Raw genomic sequence first — 22,375 nt, 5'->3', positions numbered from 1 at the left:
ATACAGAGGGCCAACTGTATAGTGTTTTGAAATAAGAAACTTGGCAGTTTATGCATTTGCACATTGTAAAAAGCAAAGACCAGGTTTTTTATTAGGAATTATAACTCCATATGGTGAGAAGTCTATTTTAAAAGATTTAGGGTCCAAATGTTATAACTAGGAAAAGATCAGTGAGTCTGCTGTATCCATAAGTTTACGGAAGTAGGCCAATTTACTCTGTTTTTCTACTTTGTAAAGCAGTGACAGATCTCATAATTTTTTATACTCAAGCTTTAGAATTAAGGTACTAGGGAAGAATCTAAGAAAGCGGTTACAGAAAAATGGACTAAATCAGCTGTTATTTTGTTAATAATGTTTCCCTTCTTTATCCACTTTTATTCCAAAGCCAAGGAGACTGAAGAGCCTTCCAAGACAGATACTCCACTCATAGGAAAATTAACTGAGTTTTATGCCAACTCCTCCTTCTTCAAGGAAACAAAAGTTGAGTTAGAGCAACTCTCAGGGGGTCAGAAAAAGAAGAATATTTCAGTCTACAAGGAGATCACCTATGCCACCTCCTTCTGTCATCAGCTCAGATGGATTTCCAGGCGTTCATTCAAAAACTTACTGGGTAATCCCCAGGCTTCTGTAGCTCAGGTAACCTGGCAGGGTCTTCTAATTATGCTGTAAAATACTCATTTGGGGGCATTAGGTTCTGATACAGTCTATTTTAGGATTATGCTTACCTTCTACCCACACTTTTATGTATTTATTTATCCCCATTCCATTTGGGGTATAGAAACACGTAAAACCCAATTAAGTTTTTACTTATAGAAGATTTCTTTTTTAATGGGTTGTTTTTTTTTGGACTATCTAATTCAGAATTTTGGTCGGTTTAGACAAGCTGTAATGGATAATCTTTGTAGAAAAAAAATATTTTTTCATAAATTGTGAAGTGAAGGAAATGTTTGACCACATTTGGGGTTTTCTGGTGGTCGCACATGTTCATTTCCTGATGCATTCAGCAAGTTCTTACTGATCACGTGCTGCATTTTGGAGCTTGTACACAGCAGTGAACAAAGTGGGCAAAAGTAAAATCCCTGCTCTCGTGGAGCTTGTTTCCTTATGAAGAGAGACAGATGATAAATTCATATAGAAGTAAGATATATAGCGTGTCAGGTGGTAAAAAGGGCTAGGAAGAGAGTTTAAGCAGAGAAGTGGAGAAAGGAAGAGAAAGAGAGAAGGAAAGGAAGGGGGGGAAGAGGAAGAGCAAGGGAAGGGGTTGGTTTGCATCTTACATCAGGTGGAAAGTGGCCAGGGAAGCTTTCAGCTCAGTGTCACGTCCCTGAGGGCTGTAGGGCTGGCCACTGGCTGTGCAAAGAGCCTGTGTGCAAATGCTGTTCCTTACGATCGACCTTCCTCATTGAGGGCTTCTGATCTTAGGAGAGCGCTAGACACCTAAAACAGCGTGAGGTTAACACAGAGGTAGCAGGCAGACTTGAATTCTGTTCAGGAAGGCTCCACTGTCAGACTGACTTTCTCTTAATTAAGGTGAAATAATGTTCTTTTTCTCTTTTGGCTGACTCCATTGATAGTTGTTGATAATGACTCCTTCATGATTTTTCTGTTATTCTTTTTTTTTTTTTTAATAAATTTATTTATTTATTTATTTATTTTTGGCTGTGTTGGGTCTTCGTTTCTGTGCGAGGGCTTTCTCCAGTTGCGGCGAGCGGGGGCCACTCTTCATCGCGGTGCGCGGGCCTCTCACTATCGCGGCCTCTCTTGTTGCGGAGCACAGGCTCCAGACGCGCAGGCTCAGTAGTTGTGGCTCATGGGCCCAGTTGCTCCGCGGCATGTGGGATCTTCCCAGACCAGGGCTCGAACCCATGTGCCCTGCATCGGCAGGCGGACCCTCAACCACTGCGCCACCAGGGAAGCCCTCTGTCATCCAAAACCCTCATATTCCCAGTTCATTGGTCCATCCTTTCTAAGGAAGTCAGTTTAGCCAGTTATTTTGGGCTTGGCCGATTTTATTATCACTGAATTTCTGCCAAGTGCCAAACAATGGCATGTTGTTGTCTCCAGTGAAACCTCACGGACTTCTTACCACATGCACCATCATTTTCATGCCGCAGTACTGTCGCCTTCTAGGTATTGATGCCGAGAGCCTATATCCCTCTTTGAGACGTACTGCTAATTGCTCCAAACAGTTTTGTACTTGTTATTTGGCATTTCTGTCAGAACATGAACACTTTTGTGTACTTTCAATCAAGGGTACGTTTTTATCCTTTTAGAGTAGATTTGATGTCATTTGGGAACAAATTCTGTAAGTAAGGTCAACCTGGTTATCCATTGTTCAACCGTGAGATGATAGAAGGCAGGTGATTCTTAGTTTGATTTACGCATTAGACTTTTTTATTTGGAAAGTAAATTTCTCTTGCCTCTAAAAGTGGTTTCTAAATGCCTTGTCCAGGTCACATACAGTCGGCCCTCAGTATCCCGGGTTCCACGCACGCTGAGGTTGGAGGAACCCACGGGCGCGGAGGACTGACTGTACGACCCCATTTCATATAAGGGGTTGGAGCATCTGTGGATTTTGAGGATCCCCGGGGATCCTGGAGCCAGCCCCCTGCCGCTACCAAGGGATGACTCCACATGGCAGCTCTGGGCAGGGGCGATTAGAATGCGGAGCTCTTTGTAATAGTACACCAGGTTTCTGCACCTTCTGGTGCTAGGCTTTCTTCAGATGCAAACCCCATGCCTAGTGCCTCCAAGTTGCACGTTCAGCCTACTTACCTCCTCAGTGACCTCAGTTCCACAAAAGGAATCCCAACGATGTTCAGAGCAGTGACAATCTTGCAGAACAGGGATAGAAGCTTGCATCTCCCTCAGCATCTGCATGGGGTGGGGGGGGAACTCTTCTTCAGATGTGTCAATGCTGGAATGTTAGCTTAAGACAAGAGTAGGCAAACCTTTTTTGTAAAGGGTCACAGGGTAAATACTTTAGGCTCTGCAGCTCATGTGGTCTTTGTCTCAAGTAGTCAAGTCTGCCATTTTAGCCAGAAAGCAGCCATAAATACATTTAAAAAAATGAACATGGCTGTGTTCCAATCAGACTTTATTCACGGACACTGAAATATGAATTGTATGTAAATTTCTTGTGGCAAGAAATATTCTTCTTCTTTTTTTTCTTTCAACCATTAATAAGATGGTAAAACACTATGCTTGCTCGTGGACTGAACAGAAATAGGCCTGGGGGCCATAGCGTGCTGACTTCTGGTTTAGGGTTTTTTATAATCTCGTGAGTGTGTCTTTTATTTCTCTAAGTGTTTGAATGCGGAGCTATTAAAATGTCTTATGGCTTACAGCCATAAAAGGTAAAAAGATAAATAAAAGATAAATCTGGTGTGGGTAGTCCTACAGCCATACTTAGGTTTGAACTCGTCATTTACATGAGTTAGACTTTGCTTCTGGTAATGCATTTAACCAAAGGTTGTCTTTGGAAGATATTGGCATGAATGGATTATCTGTATGAGAAGACTTAATGTTCATTTAATGTGCCAAAGGTTTCCTGATCAAATCAACTTGGAAAATACTGTCATATCTCTCGGAGAGTCATTGTTTCTATTAGCACATTTAACATTTGGCTGTGGATTGATTTTTTTCAGTGACAGCCATAAACATCCCTTAGAATCCACCTTGAGAAATGTTGACAAACACATTTGAACAAAGATAGAATAATACATTTAGGACATTTCTTTTCAAAAGAAGCCAGCTGCACAGAACTCATAGGATAGAATTTCTTTGCTCCATTAAGCAATGTTTAGTTTTCCTGTTTATTTTCTTTTCCTTAATGTAAGAAGGAAAAACATAGACGCACCTTGTAAAACCATGACAAAATTATGAGATTAATCATTTTGTCAATATGTTTGAAAAGTTTCCTTGAAAATACTTTTAGAATTTTGAAACCTTTAGGAAACATCCAAACGATAAAACTGACAGTCTGTTAACATAAGTTACTAAGTTTGAATGTAGAAGAAACAAAGCACGTGGAGTGTCCAATTTTAAAAGTCTGACTATTATAGAAGGTGAAAGTATAGACTTGTGTGCATGCACACATGCTGATGGGGTTATTATTATTTATTTTGGAAGCTTGATCTGTTGACGTGAAGTATAGTATATATATATATTTTTATAAATTTATTTATTTTTATTTATTTATTTTTGGCTGCGTTGGGTCTTCGTTGCTGCGCGCGGGCTTTCTCTAGTTGCGGCGAGCAGGGGCTACTCTTCGTTGTGGTGTGCAGGCTTCTCATTGCGGTGGCTTCTCTTGTTGCGGAGCACGGGCTCTAGGCACAAGGGCTTCAGTAGTTGTGGCGCACGGGCTCAGTAGTTGTGGCTCGCAGGCTCTAGAGCGCAGGCTCAGTAGTTGTGGTGCATGGGCTTAGTTGCTCCGCGGCATGTGGGATCTTTCCGGACCAGGGCTTGAACCTGTGTCCCTTGCATTTGGCAGGCAGATTCTTAACCACTGCGCCACCAGGGAAGCCCGAAGTATAGTATACTTTGAAGGTAATTAAAATATGCCAGGGTAATAGATTTTTTTTTTTCAAATTTCTGACTGTCTTTTTTAGCAAGGCAATTTTTAAGGACATCTCAAATCATATTCTTTCCAGACTGGTCTTCACGAGCTAGTCTTCACAGGTCATGATCCTGTTTTGCAATTTTGTTTGCTTCGTGCCAAAAGTGTCTTGACAAGTTACTTCAAGTCTTGATACTACTGCACTGTTGTAGTACTGAGGTGGTTTTTTCTTTTGTTTTGTTTTTAAACTTTGAAGGTTCCAAGGTACATCGTGAGATATTTTGTTTTCTTTAGGTTATCATTTACTATATTTTTAAATTCATTTAATTAAATTTAACTAAAAAGTACAATAAGTAGAATTTCCTTAAATAAATTATAATGTAACCCTTACCCCTTCGCTTATAGAAGTGTCCTTAAGAGACAGTGTGTCAGTCTTAAAAACCGAAGTGATGTTTAGCCAGTCTTCTTAGGAGTCATCAAACAGAGTGAGTGGGTGAAGGTAGGTAAGAGTGGCAAAGCATTGGCGGCTTAGTCCTGCTGTTGGCTGTAGGCCCTCCGGGCTGAGGTTGCTGGGGAAGCAGTGACAGGAGGGTGGGTATTGGGTGCACTCGGGTGCCCTCAGAGAAAGCTGGCTGAATGCTTTGGTGACAGTGACAGTGCACTTTTCCAGTGCAGGCGTGGACTCTCCCGACCCCTACTTCCTTATTGTGCAAAATTACATTGTTCGAATTTTTTTCATGTGTGCTTCAAAATTTTGGTTCATTTTTATTTATTTTTCATGTTAAGAGTAAAGATATCCTGTTTTTATTGGAGCCTCTTGAAATATCACACTATGCATGTCCACTAGCACAAAGGTTGAGAGTTCAGGCCAGAACTCTTAGCCACTCGGACTTTATTTCACCCCCCAGACTATTTTGCTAGGTGCTTGCATTGTTCTGCTACACTCTACGGCATTCCCAGGCCCAGTAGCCTGAACTGGACCATGAACTGGCAGGGCCTGGTAAAGCACTGGGAGGAATCTTAGCTTTTCTACTTTGTCGCCTGTCAGTCTCCCTAGCACACAGATAAGTTATTTTTATTTCAATTTATAAAGTAGTCTAATAACATACACTGTTTTATATTTTCCCAAGGACTACTATGGCCAAACCACTTAAAATACCTATATCAATGGAGAGTTTCATTATGTAGCCAGATATATTTTAGTAATAATGTGTTACGTTTTTACCTTTAATTGAAATTCTTTTTTTCTTTTTGAAAAGATAATTGTAACAATCATTCTGGGACTGGTGATAGGTGCCATTTTCTACGATCTAAAAAATGATCCTGCAGGAATCCAGAACAGGTGAGTAAATTTGGATCTTGATTTTGAGGATGTGCTGTTAACTTTTCTTTCAAGCTTATGAAAATCGATTACGAATTTGAATTTGAGATAAGCAAAGGGTAAATTGAGGAGTAGGATAAGTCAGAGAATTGAAAGCTGAATGGAAGAATTAATTATTTAGTGCTGAAATATACAGAACCTAAAATTTACCCTCTTAACCAATTTTAAGTGTCCAGTTCAGTGGCATTAATTACATTCACGTTATTGTTCAGCCCTCCCCACCTTCCAACTCCAGAACTTTTTCATCTTCCCAAACCGCATCTCTGTACCCACTGAGCAACAGTTGCCCATTCTCTCTTTCCGCAGCCCCTGGAAATCACCATTATACTTTCTGTCTCTGATTTTAACTATTCTAAGTACCTCGTATAAGTGGAATCATGGAGTATTTGTCTTTTTGGTGACTGGCTTTATTGCCCTTAGCATAATATCTTCAAGGTTCATTCATGTTGTAGCATGTGTCAGAACTTATTTCTTTTTAAAGACGAAATAATACTCCATTGTATGGATATACCACATTTTGTGTATCGATTTGTCTGTCCATGGACACTGGTTTGTTTCCACTTTTTGGCTGTTGTGAATGATGGTGCTATGAACATGGATGTACAAATAAATATCTGTTTGAGTCTCTGCTTTAAATTCTTCTGGGTAAATACCCAGAAGTGGAATTGCTGGATCATTTGGTAATTCCATTAATTTTTTGAAGAACTGCTACCCTGTCTTCTACAGTAGCTACACTATGTTGCATTTCTACCAGTAGTGCACAGGGTTTCAGTTTCTCCCCAACCTTACCAACACTTATTTTTTCTTTTGTTTTCTTTTTTTTTTTTAAATAGCTCCCCTCATTAGTGGACAGTGGTATCTCATGGTGGTTTTGATTTGCATTTCCCTAATGATTATTGTATTGTTGAGCATCTTTTCATGTGCACATTGGCCATTTGTGTTTCTTCTTTGGAAGCATGTCTATTGAAGTTCTTTCACCATCTTTTAATTGGGTTTTTTGAAGATTGTTGAGCTGTTAAATTCCTTATATATTCTGGATATGAACCCCTTATCAGATATAAATTTGCAAATATTTTCTGCCATTCTGTGTGTTGTCTTTTCACTCTGTTGGTGTGTCCTTTTTTTAAAAAAAATATTTATTTATTTTATTATTTATTTTGGCTGCGCCGGATCTTAGTTACGGCACGCGGGATCTTTTAGTTGCGGCATGCGGACTTCTTAGTTGTGGCGTGCAGCCTCCTCAGTTGCGGCATTCGTGCGGGATCTAGTTCTCCCACCAGGGATTGAACCTGGGCCCTCTGCATTGGGAGCACAGAGTCTGACCCACTGGACCACCAGGGAAGTCCCTGTTGGTGTGTCCTTTGATGCACAAAAATTTTTAAATTTGACATAGTTCAGTTTATCTGTATTTTTCTTTTGTTGCCTGTGAGTTAATTTCCTTTTAAGGTTTTGATTTGTTTGACATGGGGTGGTGGTGGGGACTCAGTTTTTTCTGTTGTAGGGTTAGTACTTATGTTAGTTTACCTTCCCTGGTTTCGGTCATAACGTGCCCTTAAAGCTATGTTTCCTGATGAGACTTTGTAATGGACCACAACATGCTCTGAATAGAGGTGCTGAGCAGAGTGGAAGACCACAGAGTTCTCCTTGGCTTTATTTATTGAGAGCCGCCCTGGGCCAGGCACTGTCCTCCGGGCTTTACATCCAGGGTCTCAGGTTACCCTCCCAGCCAAAGAAGTGGATGGTTTTATCCCCGTTTCACTACTGAGCAAAGCTGTAGTAGCTTAAGTTGAATCTGTTTTGATATCTGGAAAAGGATGATTGTTTATGAAAGGCAGAACAAGCATAAAGGTCAATTCTTCACTCAGGTAAAGTAAGATATCTCCTATGGGGCATCAGATAGTGAGATAATTATTGGAGCTTTTTTCTAGAGTTATGTTATTGTTTTTCTTTTTATCTTCCCCGAGGGCTGTGTTCTTCTCTGGTTTATTCGAAACTTGCTAGTAATTGATGGTTTGTACCCTTTGTAGATGCCATATTTTCGTGAAGCACAGAGTATATAACACAGGAATCTAGAGCCTGTGGGTCTTTTGTGTTGTGCAGTGGGAAGCATTTGGAAAAAAGATACTGGGAAGCCTGTCCTCAACTGGAATTTAAGAGAGGAACTAGAAATCTAGTCATTAAAGCTCTTGGTAGAAGAATCCAGAGAAATTTAGAAGAGCGTTAACTGTTTCTTCAAGTGTTTTCTGCAAAAATAGATCATTGGAGCTATTTTAATTTGTATTTTTGACTTAAGCTTACTGCCACTTTTTATCATTTGAAATTGCCCTGGAGGCCAGTGTGGTTTGGTTCTCTTTTTTTGAGAATGAATTATTCTAGGGAGATGCTCTCTTTGTTCTTTCTCTAACCTGTATAATGATGTATGGAATATGAGCTTCTTTGACCTAACAACTCAACTACCTTACAGAGTTGTGGAGATAACTAAACAAATAAATGTATATTAAGGGAAGAGATATTTTAAGAATATTTGCATCAATAAGCAGACATTACAGACATGAATTACCACCTTGAAAAGAACTAGAATACATTAAATTCTTTAACAATAAAATCTGTTTAGTATAAAATAAATTATCTTATGATTTAGGAGGAATTTCACTATGTACTAGTTCAAAATCTTTATGAACATTATTGTACTGTTAGATGTAACACTTAACAAATTGAGCTGAATTGTTACCATGTCCTCTGTTTCTGAAATTAGCTTTTATGTTGATATTAGGCTTATTTGTGTGCAGAAAGTAGCATAGTTGCTCGCGTTATAGGCCTGGCTTTTTTCCATTTATTTATCGTATAAACATTTACTTATTTATTTATTTATTTGGCTGCGTCGGGTCTTAGTTGCGGCATGCGGGATCTTTCGTTGCGGCGCACGGACTCTTCATTGCGGTGCGTGGGCTTCCCTCTAGCTGTGGCGCGTGGGCTCCAGGGCACGCGGGCTCGGTAGTTGTAGCGCACGGGCTTAGTTGCCCCGAGACATGTGGGGTCTTAGTTCCTCGACCAGGGATCGAACCCGCGTCCCCTGCATTGGAAGGCGGATTCTTTTTATTTTTTCTTTTAATAAAAAATAAATTTTTGGCTGCGTTGGGTCGTTGTTGCTGCACGCGGGCTTTCTCTAGTTGTGGCGAGTGGGGGCTGCTTTTCCTTGCGGTGCGCGGGCTTCTCATTGTGGTGGCTTCTCTTGTTGGGGAGCATGGGCTCTAGGCGCGCGGGCTTCAGTAGTTGTGGCACGTGGGCTTAGGGCGCAGGCTCAGTAGTTGTGGTGCACAGGCTTAGATGCTCTGCACCATGTGGGATCTTCCCAGACCAGGGCTCGAACCCGTGTCCCCTGCACTGGCAGGCAGATTCTTAACCACTGCGCTACCAGGGAAGTCCCTGAACATTTACTTTTAAGACAGCCTGTTCCTTAAGTTCTTTATTTTGGGAGGAGGGAGTGTTAAAACCAATTACTGAGTGTCTATGGTCTCTTTTTGTTAGAGGGTTATACGCTTGGGTTTACATTTTAAAAAATTCTCTTATTTGTGTGTCATTTAAATGATGTGTTGCCTCATCTCTTTTGGTTTCAACTCACATCCTCAATGTCAATTAAATCATTTGGTTAGGAAGGAAAGCCCAACAGTGTTTCAGGACTGTGGGCATGCTCTCATAAAATCCATATTTCTGTCAAAGTGTAGATTAACTGAGTACTTTCCTTTTTAAACTTCAGTTGTTTTACTGAGAGAGAAGCATTAATAGTTTTCCTTTTCTCATAAGTGCACAAATTAGTTTTTCCTTTATGAGCATTATTTTGGGTTTTTTTTTTTTTGAGCCCATTGGAAAGAAACCCCATTGGCAGTGGGTGGTCAAGGAGACTATCACGGCTGTGCTGGTGGCTGTGAGGGGGATGTACACAATAAGATGTCCCTCCACAGGCTTTCATTTTGCCTTGTCTTAGTTCCTTCTTTACTCAACTTTTAAAGAAGTGGCTAATAGAGGTTTTTAACCTTTGCAAGCTTTATTTGGCTCACTGTTTCTCTGTTCATACATTAGGAACTGCACTTGGCATTTTGTTAGTTAAAATCCAAGGTGGTAGTATTTTTATGACCTATGTAATTGTCAGCTTGGCTGCCGTAGACTGTGCCAAAGACCCACAGACTGCGTGGCTTAAACCACAGAAATTCATTTCTCGCAGTTCTGGAAATCAGGTTGCCAGCATGGTCGGGTTCTGAAGAGGACCCTCTTCTGATTTGCTGCCTTCTGGCTGTGTCCTTGCATGGCAGAGAGAGTGAGCTCTGATGTCTCTCCCTTTTCTTCTAAGGGCACTAATCCATTGTGAGGGCCCTACCCTCATGACCTCGTCTGAACCGGACCACCTCCCAAAGGCACCATCTCTGAATGCCGTCACATTGAGGGTTAGGGCTTTGGCACAGGAATTTGGGGAGGCTGCTGAATTCAGTCGGTAGCAAACTAGGTCATGAATTTCAAACTGTGCTATATGGGGTCCCAGGGGTATCACCATGGAGACACAGGGGTGGGGGAGTGACCTGATGGGGCTCATGCTTCCCTCTCAGTTTCAACCAGAACAGTTGTTTGTTTCATGTGCTAAGATATCATTCGAAGGAAGAGTTTTGCAGGTAGACAAAGGACCGAAGAACGTTTAATTGACTGCAGTGCTTTCGTTCCCCTTTTCTCATCACAGGGCCGGGGTGCTCTTCTTCCTGACCACCAACCAGTGTTTCAGCAGCGTGTCGGCCGTGGAGCTCCTGGTGGTCGAGAAGAAGCTCTTTATGTGAGTAGGTCTCTGTTTCCGGAAGGGGGCTACTGGTCAAACTGGTCACATCCAGAATCAGGCCATGGCTTGGTTCTTGGGGATTACCAGTGTTGGTTGAGAAAGAGCACCCAGAGGCTGGGAGGAGAGTCATAGCACATGGGGCCTGATACCAAGGGAAAAAGGAGTTGCGAGTTTAGGGCCTAGCCCGCAAATACAGTGCTGCAGAGAAAGCAAGGAATAAAGGGGCTGAAAAGGATCTTTTGTTTTTAGCAAACAAGAAGTCATGATGACTGTCACAAGGAAAGTTTGAGGGGCTTGGTAGAGAGAAGGTAGTGAGCTGAACAGTAAATTCAAGGTGAGGAGGTGAAGCTGACCAAGAATATAGACCAAGCCCTCAGTGGAAGGGAGAATGGAAGGGGCCAGAGGGCAGCCTTAAAATAAAGGTGGGCGGTTTTGTTTCTTGTGTTTGTCAAAGTTGGAAGAGATTTGCATGTTTACATGTTGCATAAAGGAATCATGAGGGAGGGGAAGAATGAAGATCTTGGTGAAATAGTTTGGATTTACAGGAGGAAGCTCTCAGGAAGAGGAGGGATCTAGAACTTCAGAGGGAAGAAAAGAGGATTTGATAGCCGACAGGGGTGTGTGGTTGGCAGGCATGATCATGGAAAGAAGTGCCATTTTCTTTTTTTGGTCATGATAGTGGAAGAAGTAAAAACAGATTAGTGACCCAAAGCTGCATTTGAGGCTCGGAGAATAGCAACACCACCTTCTTCATAATTAGAAGTAGGGAAGAAGAAAAGCCTCTGTGACCACTGAGATCAGCTTCTGACATGCTGGCCTTCAAGGAGAGCCACTGTCGGAAGAGAGGGAGGCGATGCAGGACCCGTCCCCCTGGAGTGTGTGTTCGGAGGGCAAACTGGCCGGCATTTGGAGGGAGTTACGCAGTGAGAAGAGGGGTCACTGCACAGAGCCTTGGGGGGTGATGTCCCAGGGGAGGCGCACACGTGACCTGTGCCTGGTGCTGACAGGGATGAAGGGTGGTGGGTTAGCCTCGAGGAAGCTTCTACTACGTGGAAGCTGTAGTTCTTAGATCCAGGGTGGCAGCAGAAATAGGTATAGCAAGTGGTTTCATCTTCTGGTCTTGGCCTTCTTAAACTAACCTAGGATGTATGATGTGAATCTTTGTTTTTAGACATGAATATATCAGTGGATATTACAGAGTGTCATCTTACTTCTTTGGAAAACTGTTATCTGATTTACTCCCCATGAGGATGTTACCAAGTATTATATTTACTAGCATCACGTACTTCCTGTTAGGTAAGCAATGAAACGAAAGGTATGTGTCTTTCGTCTTGGATATGAGGGGACTTTTTGCAGGCGTGCTTCAGTTCTCAAAACTGTAAATCAACTCCTGAGATAAGGAAGCATCTATTCATTATGTACGCTCTGAAATAACTGTTCTCAGAGGAGATTTTTGCAAGACTTTTTCCAAAGTAATTTAAAAACTATTTATAAAACTATATTTTATAAACAGAGATACTCTGTGTCATATACAAATATGGAAATAATTCCTAAAACTATTTGACACTATGTTGGAGGAGCTGGAGCTGGGATATTTATTACTTATCTATTTATATTTTTATGTGTGTGTGTGTGTGTGTATAAAGATAATGAAACATAGGGACTTCTGGTAATAAAAATATTTGTTCGATAGATGTAGACAGATAGATTTTTTTATGCATTGTGTTTAGACTACACCCCAGGCTCATTGTATCAGCATTTCCATATATTTCTCACATACACACGCACCAGAAATATTTCTTTTCTGACAAAGCACTATTGATTGAGTTTAAAATTCCATGTTACAAATAAGAGGTGTGTCGTAAAGAATTAGGCATAGAACCTAGACCCTCAGGCTCCTAACTGGTGTTCTTATGGCTGTTCCAGAATCTTCAGATTTTTGTATGACCCACAGTATTAGCCTATTTTCGTTTACAAAGCAGTTTTATGAAACTTAATTTAACCCCATCCTCAATCCCAGAGTTATAGGGTGATTTGTCTTGGGAGACTTGGATTATGGACACATCCCCCAGATTTTAAAACCGCTGGGAAGGCATGTAATCCTGACCTTCCCAGTATCTTCACTAACACATTTACGACAAACAGTGAGTAATGTGGTGGTGTCTAGGTAAAATGAATGTGGTCTTGGCAAGTTTCCGTCTTAGAAGAGAAGGCAGTAGAATTCTGGCCAGTTGTGTTGCCTGCAGCTCTCCACCTCAGGCACTCAGAAACTGTTAATAATTACAAATAAAGAAGCACGAGTGTTACGTGGAAAAGTGCTTATGCAGTGAGCCTGTAAAAGAAAACTGCAGGACTTCCCTGGTGGCGCAGTGGTTAAGAATCCACCTGCCGATGCAGGAGACACAGGTTCGACCCCTGGTCTGGGAAGATCCCACATGCCGCAGAGCAGCTAAGCCCGCGCACCGCAACTACCGAAGCCTGCGCACCTAGAGCCCGTGCTCCGCAACAAGAGAAGCCACCGCAATGAGAGGCCCGCGCACCGCAACCAAGAGTAGCCCCCGCTCGCCGCAACTAGAGGAAGCCCGCGCGCAGCAACGAAGATGCAACGCAGCCAAAAATAAAATAAATAAATTAAAAAAAGAAAGAAAACTGCATATAGCGTATAGCGTCCTACAGTTATATTGGGAAGGAACAATGAAAGTGGTGACCCAGGGTGGTTGGATAGAGGATGAATTTTTTTCCATCTGATACTAGTTTCTCAAAGTATCAGAGTGTTACTTGCACAGTAACGATCCCCGACACACCGTGACGTAGGCAGTGGGATTAACCCCCTCTTTGCTCCCTCAGGATTGAAACCACAGGTGGAGGCCTTCTTCATCATGATGCTTACCCTGATGGCGGTGGCTTATTCAGCCAGTTCAATGGCACTGGCCATAGCAGCAGGTCAGAGCGTGGTATCCATAGCAACGCTCCTCATGACCATCTCCTTTGTGTTTATGATGGTGAGTATCAACTGTGCTTCCCTGAGACGTTAATTATTTCCCTTTGTTCTCCCCCCCGGATTCACCTGTCCTGTAAAATCTGCTGGAGGATTCTGTAAATCCTTTTGCTTTAAGGAGGCCGTATATTGAAGTACAGCTTATATTATTAGAGAACATACCAGCTTTTTCTTCATCTTACCCAGCCTTTTTTGCTACTGTTCTAATGTAGTTATTATAACCTTAGTTAACATGTTGTTACCGATGAGCTTTGAAAAGATGCCTCTTGGTGACATGTCGTGAAAGCTTGAGCGATTGGAACTTTAAAAACCAGAAAAATTTTGATTTTTCAAATTTCAAAAAATTGTAGAAATGACAGGTTCATTGTTTGACTTCCCTGCTGGTGTGAGAGAACTGCTGGCTTGTTTAACTGGCAGCTGAGATGGTTTGGTTGGATGAACTACTCTCCAAGCAAGGGAAGAACTAAGTTCCATGAAAACAGAGCAGCATGTGGCATGGGTCTATCTTGCGTCCCTCCAGTATTTTGAAAAGGAGTGTTTTAAAAATACTGAAAAATTCCAGTACTAGGTCCCCTCCTTTCTGGGTTCCTGACATTCCTTTATATCAATATATTTCTGTTTACCTTTTATAAAGAGCTATTTAATCCTAACCTTACGTGGCCCTACGTTTTTTAAAATTAATTAATTAATTAATTTTTGGCTGCATTGGGTCTTCATTTCTGCACGTGGGCTTTCTCTAGTTGCGGCGAGCGGGGGCTACTCTTCGTTTTGGTGCGCGGGCTTCTCACTGCGGTGGCTTCTCTTGTTGCGGAGCATGGGCTCCAGGCACGGCAGGCTGCAGCAGTTGTGGCACGTGGGCTCAGCAGTTGTGGCTCGTGGGCTCTAGAGCGCAGGCTCAGTAGTTGTGGCGCATGGGCTTAGCTGCTCCGCGGCATGTGGGATCTTCCCGGACCAGGGCTCGAACCTGTGTCCCCTGCATTGGCAGGTGGATTTTTAACCACTGCGCCACCAGGGAAGTCCCCATGGCCCTACATTTTGCACGCACAAAGGTGATTCAATAGGTAAAGGGAACCAGTTACCACATTTCCCCACTAGCATCAAGTAAACAGGAATGTGTAGCCTATTTACTGAATCCACATGCCCTTTCTGCTAGAGTAGCAGTACCTGTCTTTAGAAGGTAGGTAATTAGCACCAACTCTTGTCAAAGTTTAATTCTTCCATTTCTGAGTTTGAAAACTACCAATCTAAACAGTATTGAGAAAGTGATCAATTTTATGTACATTTTCTATAATGTCATCTAATAAATAAGATGTTCTTCAAATATAAAAATGTTTTATTTGATATATTAGATGCTTTGATTTGTTATTATTTAAGGGTTTGTGTATAGAACTTTATAAACCAGTCATAAGACCGTATTCTACTCAGAGATGCTGTCTTATGTATGAAGCACTTGGTTAAGTCAAGTTTAAAACTATGTAGTCACACCAGGAACATTGTCATTGTTATGCCCATCCCAGCGTGCCTTGTGCCAGTTAGGAGATGTTTTACGTGAGCCTCTTCTCATGTAGCCATCTCTTGCTGGAGCAGACCTTCCTGGAATTTCCATTGTAATACTGCTTTTTGGTAGCTTTAAATGAAGGTATTGACCATATTTTATACTGTGCTTTACCATATCATGCTGTGTACCACTTCCAGTCTTTGGGTTATTTTAAGCATGCATTTTGGACCCAAAATTATTCCTAAAGTCATACAGAGATAGAATGCAAACCCTTGTAAATAGAAAATATTACTGTGTTCATGGAAATAGGGGCATGAGGTGCTCAGGATATGTCCGGGTGTGTCTATTGGTGGGAACATTTAGTTGGTTGTATCATTAGAGCAGTCAGTACTTACTGACCTTCCACTGTGTGCAGTTACAGAGAAAGTAAAAGCCTCAACAATTAAAAATCTTCCAGTTAAATAAAACGTATATTATAGATATATTGTTATTCCTTTAGAGCCCTAAACAGCCTCAGCTCTAGAGAGATACACATATACTAGGAGGATAAGGTAAGTCTTCAGAGTAGTGGAAGGGATTTCAAGGCAGAAGTGTTCACGAGGCTGTTGGGGACTCAAGGAGGGTATTTGCTAGAATTCTTCATGAAATCACTCCACCAGTTCTGATTCTTGGTATTTGTTTTTTGTAGATATTTTCAGGGCTGTTGGTAAATCTCAGAACCGTTGTGCCTTGGCTCTCATGGCTTCAGTACTTCAGCATTCCTCGATATGGCTTTGCGGTATGTTCTCCTTGTCTGTCCCTGTGACTGGTTCATTGTTCCCATGCTGGGAACAGCCAGAGTAAAGCCTAACCACCTCATGTCCCCAGCCATGAGCTGTGCGAGTGTTAGGACAATGAAGGAGAGCTTCCTGTTAAGCCTTGGGTCACCTTGATAATCACCTGGGGTTTCTCCAGTCACCCTGTTTGAGGGAGGTGAAGGATTGGGAGATAACTCAATAAAGGACAAAGATTACTAATTGATATAAAACAATACAGTGTTTCAGTTCATTAAAGAAATTAATGAGAGGATGGGAGCCTAGAATACATATTTTAAATTGAAAGGGAAATTAGAAGAAAAACAAAGACCATACAATACAGCCACTACTGGCTTTAGAAAGCTAATCAACTCCAGAGAAAACTGTGCCTTAATATAGTATAATTAAGTCTCTAACTCCCAAGAATTATAAGTGGTTTGGATGAGAACAAACAAGAACAATACAAAAGATTGTTACTATAAATTAACAATAGTCATTGAGTACCACTGTATCATTTTAATTATAGTGTTTATGGGGTTATAAAATTGGGGAGAGAAGAAGGAAAGAACTATGGGATAATACAGCCAGAGATCTCTCCTCTTGGCTTTTGTATTAGAGCCAAAATCCCAACCCTAGGCCTCTTGATTGCCAGGAAAAATAATTTTAGTTGCTTTGGTGTGACAAAGACTGTGAACGTGAAGCTTGGTTTGTTTTTAGAAATAACAATAGAGATTAAACTCAGAGGACGTGACTGTGATAATTCTTCGGAAACTTTCTGAAATTTAAAACTGTTTTCCTTGCCCTGCTCCCACGTGTGTTACAGGCTTTGCAGCATAATGAATTTTTGGGACAAAACTTCTGCCCAGGACTCAATGTAACAACAAACAGTACCTGTAGCTATGCAATGTAAGTTTGCATTCAGTGTCTTAATGGGTTTGCTTACTGTTGTGGTGTGATGCAGAAACACCCCTGGGCTTAGAGCTGGGGAGTCCTTTCAGGGACACTGACTTCTCTGAGCCTGAATGTTCTCGTCTGTAAAGTGGGTTGTACACTAATGCATGTGAAAGTGCTCTGCAACTCCTAGGTATTCTATTACGGTCAAAATCGTATTTCAGTTGGAGAAATGTTTCTTATGTGTTAACTTGCTTGTTTGGGGCCTTTTAAAAAAGATCCTTTTGCAGTTTGGATTGTGGGTTTGAGTTTTTATTTTTTAGAACATTTGAGTTTGAAGTGAGCTGCTTTGATGTTTTTAGCACGGCCTTAACAGTATCAGAAGTGTGTGGCTTATACGAAGTGCATGGATCTGTGAACTTCCAATTCCTGTGAGCTCAGCGCGTGGCAGTAAGAGCTAAAAGGGCAGCAGGAGCGAGAGAGAGGGAGCATTTTCCTGCCGCAGCCCTGACTCTTGCCTCTTCCTCCTGCAGTTAGGAGACAACATGAAATCACAGTCTGCACAGGGTTTTTTTTGTTTCTTTTTTTAACTGACTGGGAATACTCCCTATTAAAGGATGTGTCCTCTAAAGAAAGAACCACATCTTTCAGTAGGCAGAGAAGGAAATCCCATTTTTTGTATAATAAACAAAAATGCAGAATTTAATAAAATTAGATGTGTTGTTTTAAAATTGAGCAACACTTTCCTTTTCAATGATTGTTGTTAATGGTGTGATTTTGATACATTAATTAATGAGAGAAAAGAGAAAAATACATAATTAATGAGAGAAAAGAGATTTAATGTCCTAAATCTCATGAATATTCAAGTAGAATAGAAGTAATTCTTTTTTTTTATTTTTATAAATTTATTTATTTATTAATTTATTTATTTTTGGCTGTGTTGGGCCTTCGTTTCTGTGCGAGGGCTTTCTCTAGTTGTGGCAAGTGGGGGCCACTCTTCATCGCGGTGCGAGGGCCTCTCACTGTCGCGGCCTCTCTTGTTGCGGACCACAGGCTCCAGACGCGCAGGCTCAGTAGTTGTGGCTCACGGGCCCAGTTGCTCCGCGGCATGTGGGATCTTCCCAGACCAGGGCTCGAACCCGTGTCCCCTGCATTGGCAGGTGGATTCTCAACCTCTGCGCCACCAGGGAAGCCCGAAGTAATTCTTAATAATAGGACAAATTGCTGTTTAGAAGTATTGCCAGAAAACCTCTGTGAAGAGAAGCTTTCTTCATCCTGCCCACTCCCTTTCTTTTGGTCTGGGTATAACTTTTTTTTTTTTTTTGGAACTGCCAAATTCCAAGAGTTGCACAGAAACGGTACCAGGCAATAATTATGCTCGTGCCAGGTGTTTTTAGTACCGGATCCTTTTCGAATCTGTGTTGGGGCTACTCCATCCTGCTCTGCCCCAGCCCCACTGAGGCTTACATGATAACGGGACCTGCTGGTGGTGTCTTAGAGCCGAGCATCTGTGATGCCCGTTCCAGTCTTGGTACAAGAGCTGACGGAGTGCAACTCTGGCAGGAAACCCCTACTCACCTTTTCCCCTGGTTTTAGAGCTCTCAGCCTGTGTTTTTTTTGTATGGCTAATTTGTGGATAATAAGCGCTATAAAGAGCTTTGATCATCTTTGTAAGGGCCGTAGATATCATCATCTAAAGCTGAGACTTTCCCCATCAGGTGTAAGTGAAAAATTACTTGATAAATGTTTCTGCCCTTTGAGGAGAACAGCATCGTAGACTTGGAAACAAGTGAATTCGGGGAGGCTAGCAACTTGCTTCAAAGTAGGAGTCTGTAAATTTGGCCAAGTTCCTTAAACTTTAGTCTCCTCATCTTTGAAATTTGGGTTTTAGGGATTACCTAAACTATTATATGCAGGTTGCTTCATAGTATCTAGCAGAATTGTAAGCACTCAGTGACTGTTTTCTGTATATTTTTATGATGCATATGGCTGACCTATGGGCCCCTGTCATATCCCAATAAAATAGAATTATAAAGCTAAAACACACACACACACACACACACACACACACACACCAAAAAACCCTCCAAAACTGTTTTCTGTTATAAATGAAGGGATGGATATTTAAGACTCGGTAACCTGTAGGCTTTTTTAAGGAACAGTGAATATATTGAGTGAAATTTGACAGACGCTAAGAATGAAGTCATATTCTTTTTCTGTTGAATTTCAGATGTACTGGCGAAGAATTTCTGGAAAACCAGGGCATCGATCTCTCGCCTTGGGGCCTGTGGAGGAATCACGTGGCCTTGGCATGCATGATCGTTATCTTCCTTACAATTGCCTACCTGAAATTGTTATTCCTTAAAAAATTTTCCTAAATTCCTCTTTAATTTACATGATTTACCCCACATTAAAAAGGGAGCATCTTGATTTCAGTATTCAGTGCCTTTCTGGTTGTCTTCTTTTCACTTGCCATCATACTGTTTTTCAGCAAGAATTATTTTCAACAGAAACATTTATAGAAGTCACAGTGAACTGAATTACACTTGAAAGAACCCAAGTCATAAGCTAGTGATATTATGTACTACATACTAGTTCATCTAGTCAGCCAGTAACCATGGGGAAGAAATCTAGTTTAATTTATTGACCTTAAAAAAACCGAGTTCTAGAAACTTGTGGCGAGTCACTAATATTTCTGGTATTGGTTTCTTCCTCCCCTTTAAAATGAATAGCTTCAATATTATATGAATCTATGATCTTCCATTATTTAATAAATAATAAATAACAAATACATTGATGCTGTAGTAGAAGTATGAAATCCGAACCATGTTGGCAAAACCCAGTGTCATTTATGGGGTAAAAAAGCCATTATGATAGAAAAAGCTTTGATGAGCCTTTTAATGTTGTTAAAACTTACTGAAGTTTCCCTCTAGTGGAATCAGGGGTCTCAGCTGAGTTTTGGACTGCAGGTGTAGAGGGCCAGGAGTCTGGTGACTTACCCTCCTGGGGTAGTTCAGTGGTTTGTGATCTCGGTGTGCATCGTAATCTCTTGAGGAATTTTGCTCCAATACAGACGTCTGGGCTCCGCGAGCCGTACTGCATTGTGATCTCCAGGGCGACCTGCATAAAGAACTGTCTACGGCAGGACTGGTAATTTCTACAATCCTTCCCAGCTCTGAAAATTTTAGACTTAGGATAGAACAACTGTTATAACTGGGCTTATACGGGTTTTTTCCTTCCTTACATACACATCTCATTTACTTACACATCTTCTCTTCATTCTGACCTTTCCCAGTAATAGGGAAGTGTTTTTAAACTTCTTTTTTACTGAAGGGTAACATAGGGAAAAGTACAATCCAGTGAAGAGGAACACACCTGTGCAACCAACAATGTCAAGAAATAGGACATCACCAGTGCACAGGAGCCCCCCTCGAGCTCCTCTTCCAATACTGCTTCCTCTCTTCTCTCTGAGTTATTTTTGAAGTGACACTTGTATACTCCCCTCTGCTGCTATTATCAGAACATCACTGCAGCTCACTTTTGTGTTCCTGTGTGTATAGATACATCCTTAATTAAGCCTCCCACTCCCGTTAATAAACTATTCATTTTGGAATAATTTTAGATTTATTAGAAAAGTTGCAAAAATTACGCAGAAAGTTCCTGTCTACCCTTTGCCCAGCTTCCTTTAATGTTAACATTTTATGTACCATGATGCATGTCAAAACTGAGAAATTGGGACTTCCCTGGCAGTCCAATGGTTAAGACTCTGCCCTTCCAATGCAGGGGTGTGGGTTCGATCCCTGGTTGAGGAACTAAGATCCCACACGCCATGGGACGCGGCCTAAAAAAAAAACGAAAGTAGAAACTAAGAAGTAGGGACTTCCCTGGTGGCGCAGTGATTAAGAATCCGCCTGCCAATGCAGGGGACACGGGTTCAAGCCCTGGTCCGGGAAGATCTCACATGCCGCGGAGCAACTAACCCCGTGCGCCACAACTACTGAGCCTGCGCTCTAGAGCCTGCGAGCCACAACTACTGAGCCCACGCGCCTAGAACCCATGCGCCACAAGAAGAGAAGCCACTGCAATGAGAAGCCCACTTACCGCAATGAAGAGTAGCCCCCGCTTGCCACAACTAGAGAAAGCCCGTGCGCAGCAACGAAGACCCAATGCAGCCAATAAATAAATATTTCAAAAAATAGCTTTTCTTAAAAAAAGACGATCTGGCATGCTTATGTAAGGAAGGAAGAAAGGAAGGAAAGGCTATTATTTTTTTTTCCCCTGTTGACTTAGAATCTCTGAGGAGTGGACCTGGAAATCCAGGTGATTCTTTGGGAAATACTGAGGGCTGTAATAAGGAGTTAAGACCATTTAACGTACATTTATTATGATTTGATCTTGACCCAATCACTGTGCAGCAATTGTGTTCAAAGCCATCTATTTTGTATCCACCTAAATATCAGAATCACATTTAGAACTAAGTGAGCTCATTAACATCACCGGATCTCTAAACCTTTTTTAACCTGCAGAATCCTTCTTATACTCGGCAACCCCACAGAACGGCAGAACAGCCTTTCAATCATGACGGTTGAAAGCGGTGTTGCTCTGATCCTAGTGAGGGTGTGGCCTCTTAGTTTGGCCCCCTTTCTCTGCCAAGCAGTAAAGCTGAGGCATTGTCTCAGTGATTAAAAGGCTTGGCTGTGTACTGTTTGGAAAATCTCGAGCTGTTCCATCTTCCCTTGTGGCAGGTTATTTCCTTGCTGAGATTTGGAACATACTGCAGTAGCACCAGTACCCAATCTGTGGGCGCCACTTTTGTAAACATGTGCAGACGCCAGGATGGGGACAGTGGCTTCAATCTAAGCTAGAAAGTTGTACCTAAAAGAAGTGTTCAGGATCTGTGAGGTGCATACAGGGTCTGTTGATCTCTACAGTTACTCAGGCGAAATTCCCCCACTTCCCCCTTTGTCACTCCCCATTTACCAGGTCTGCGGACTTGATTAACTCTGTCAGTATCTTTCTTATCCACAAAATAGGGATCCTCGTAGTATCTGCCTCCATAGAGGTGTGAAGATTAAATAGGGTAATGAATGTAATGCATGTAAAGTGGCCAGAAGTACCTGACTCATAGGATGGGCTCAGTACATCTTAGCAATTACTGTCACATCCCACAGGACGTCACAGTGGTTACTGGCATCATGCATGACCCCCTTGGCAGGGACTGGAGTAGTGCCGTCCTCCAGGATTGTTCTGTGCATCAAACCAGGGCTTGGTAAACTATGGCCTGTGGGCCAAATCCAGCCCACTGCCTATTTTTTGTAAATAAAACTTTATTGGAACATAGCTGTGCTCATGCATATTTGTAGTGTCTGTGGCCGCTTTTGCACCGTGATGGCAGAGTAGTTGCAACAGAGACCATTATGGCCCATAAAGGCT

At 41.8% G+C, this 22,375-nt stretch overlaps 1 protein-coding gene across 10 annotated transcripts in view; it reads left to right on the top strand.

Annotated features, from left to right (window-relative positions):
- ABCG2 (ATP binding cassette subfamily G member 2 (Junior blood group)) overlaps positions 1–19,387 on the top strand; it is a 157,749-nt gene extending 138,362 nt beyond the window's left edge. For 9 of the 10 annotated variants that reach the window (XM_036853665.1, XM_036853664.1, XM_036853663.1 and 6 more), the window contains 8 exons: positions 386–636; positions 5,818–5,900; positions 10,669–10,758; positions 11,933–12,057; positions 13,609–13,763; positions 15,946–16,035; positions 16,875–16,957; positions 19,173–19,387. In XM_036853665.1, coding sequence (XP_036709560.1) covers positions 386–636; positions 5,818–5,900; positions 10,669–10,758; positions 11,933–12,057; positions 13,609–13,763; positions 15,946–16,035; positions 16,875–16,957; positions 19,173–19,320 — 1,025 coding nt within the window. In that variant the 3' untranslated portion in view covers positions 19,321–19,387. Of the gene's footprint in view, positions 1–385; positions 637–5,817; positions 5,901–10,668; positions 10,759–11,932; positions 12,058–13,608; positions 13,764–15,945; positions 16,036–16,874; positions 16,958–17,304; positions 17,525–19,172 lie in introns of those variants that run through there. The other variant, XM_036853668.1, reaches the window with a different exon arrangement.
- Positions 19,388–22,375: the final 2,988 nt, after the last annotated feature.

Source organism: Balaenoptera musculus, chromosome 5 (assembly GCF_009873245.2).
Source record: "Balaenoptera musculus isolate JJ_BM4_2016_0621 chromosome 5, mBalMus1.pri.v3, whole genome shotgun sequence".
In the NCBI taxonomy this organism is placed as follows: Eukaryota; Metazoa; Chordata; class Mammalia; order Artiodactyla; family Balaenopteridae; genus Balaenoptera; species Balaenoptera musculus.
The sequence above is the reverse complement of the archived record's forward strand: the minus strand, read 5'-3'. Positions and strand labels throughout refer to the sequence as shown.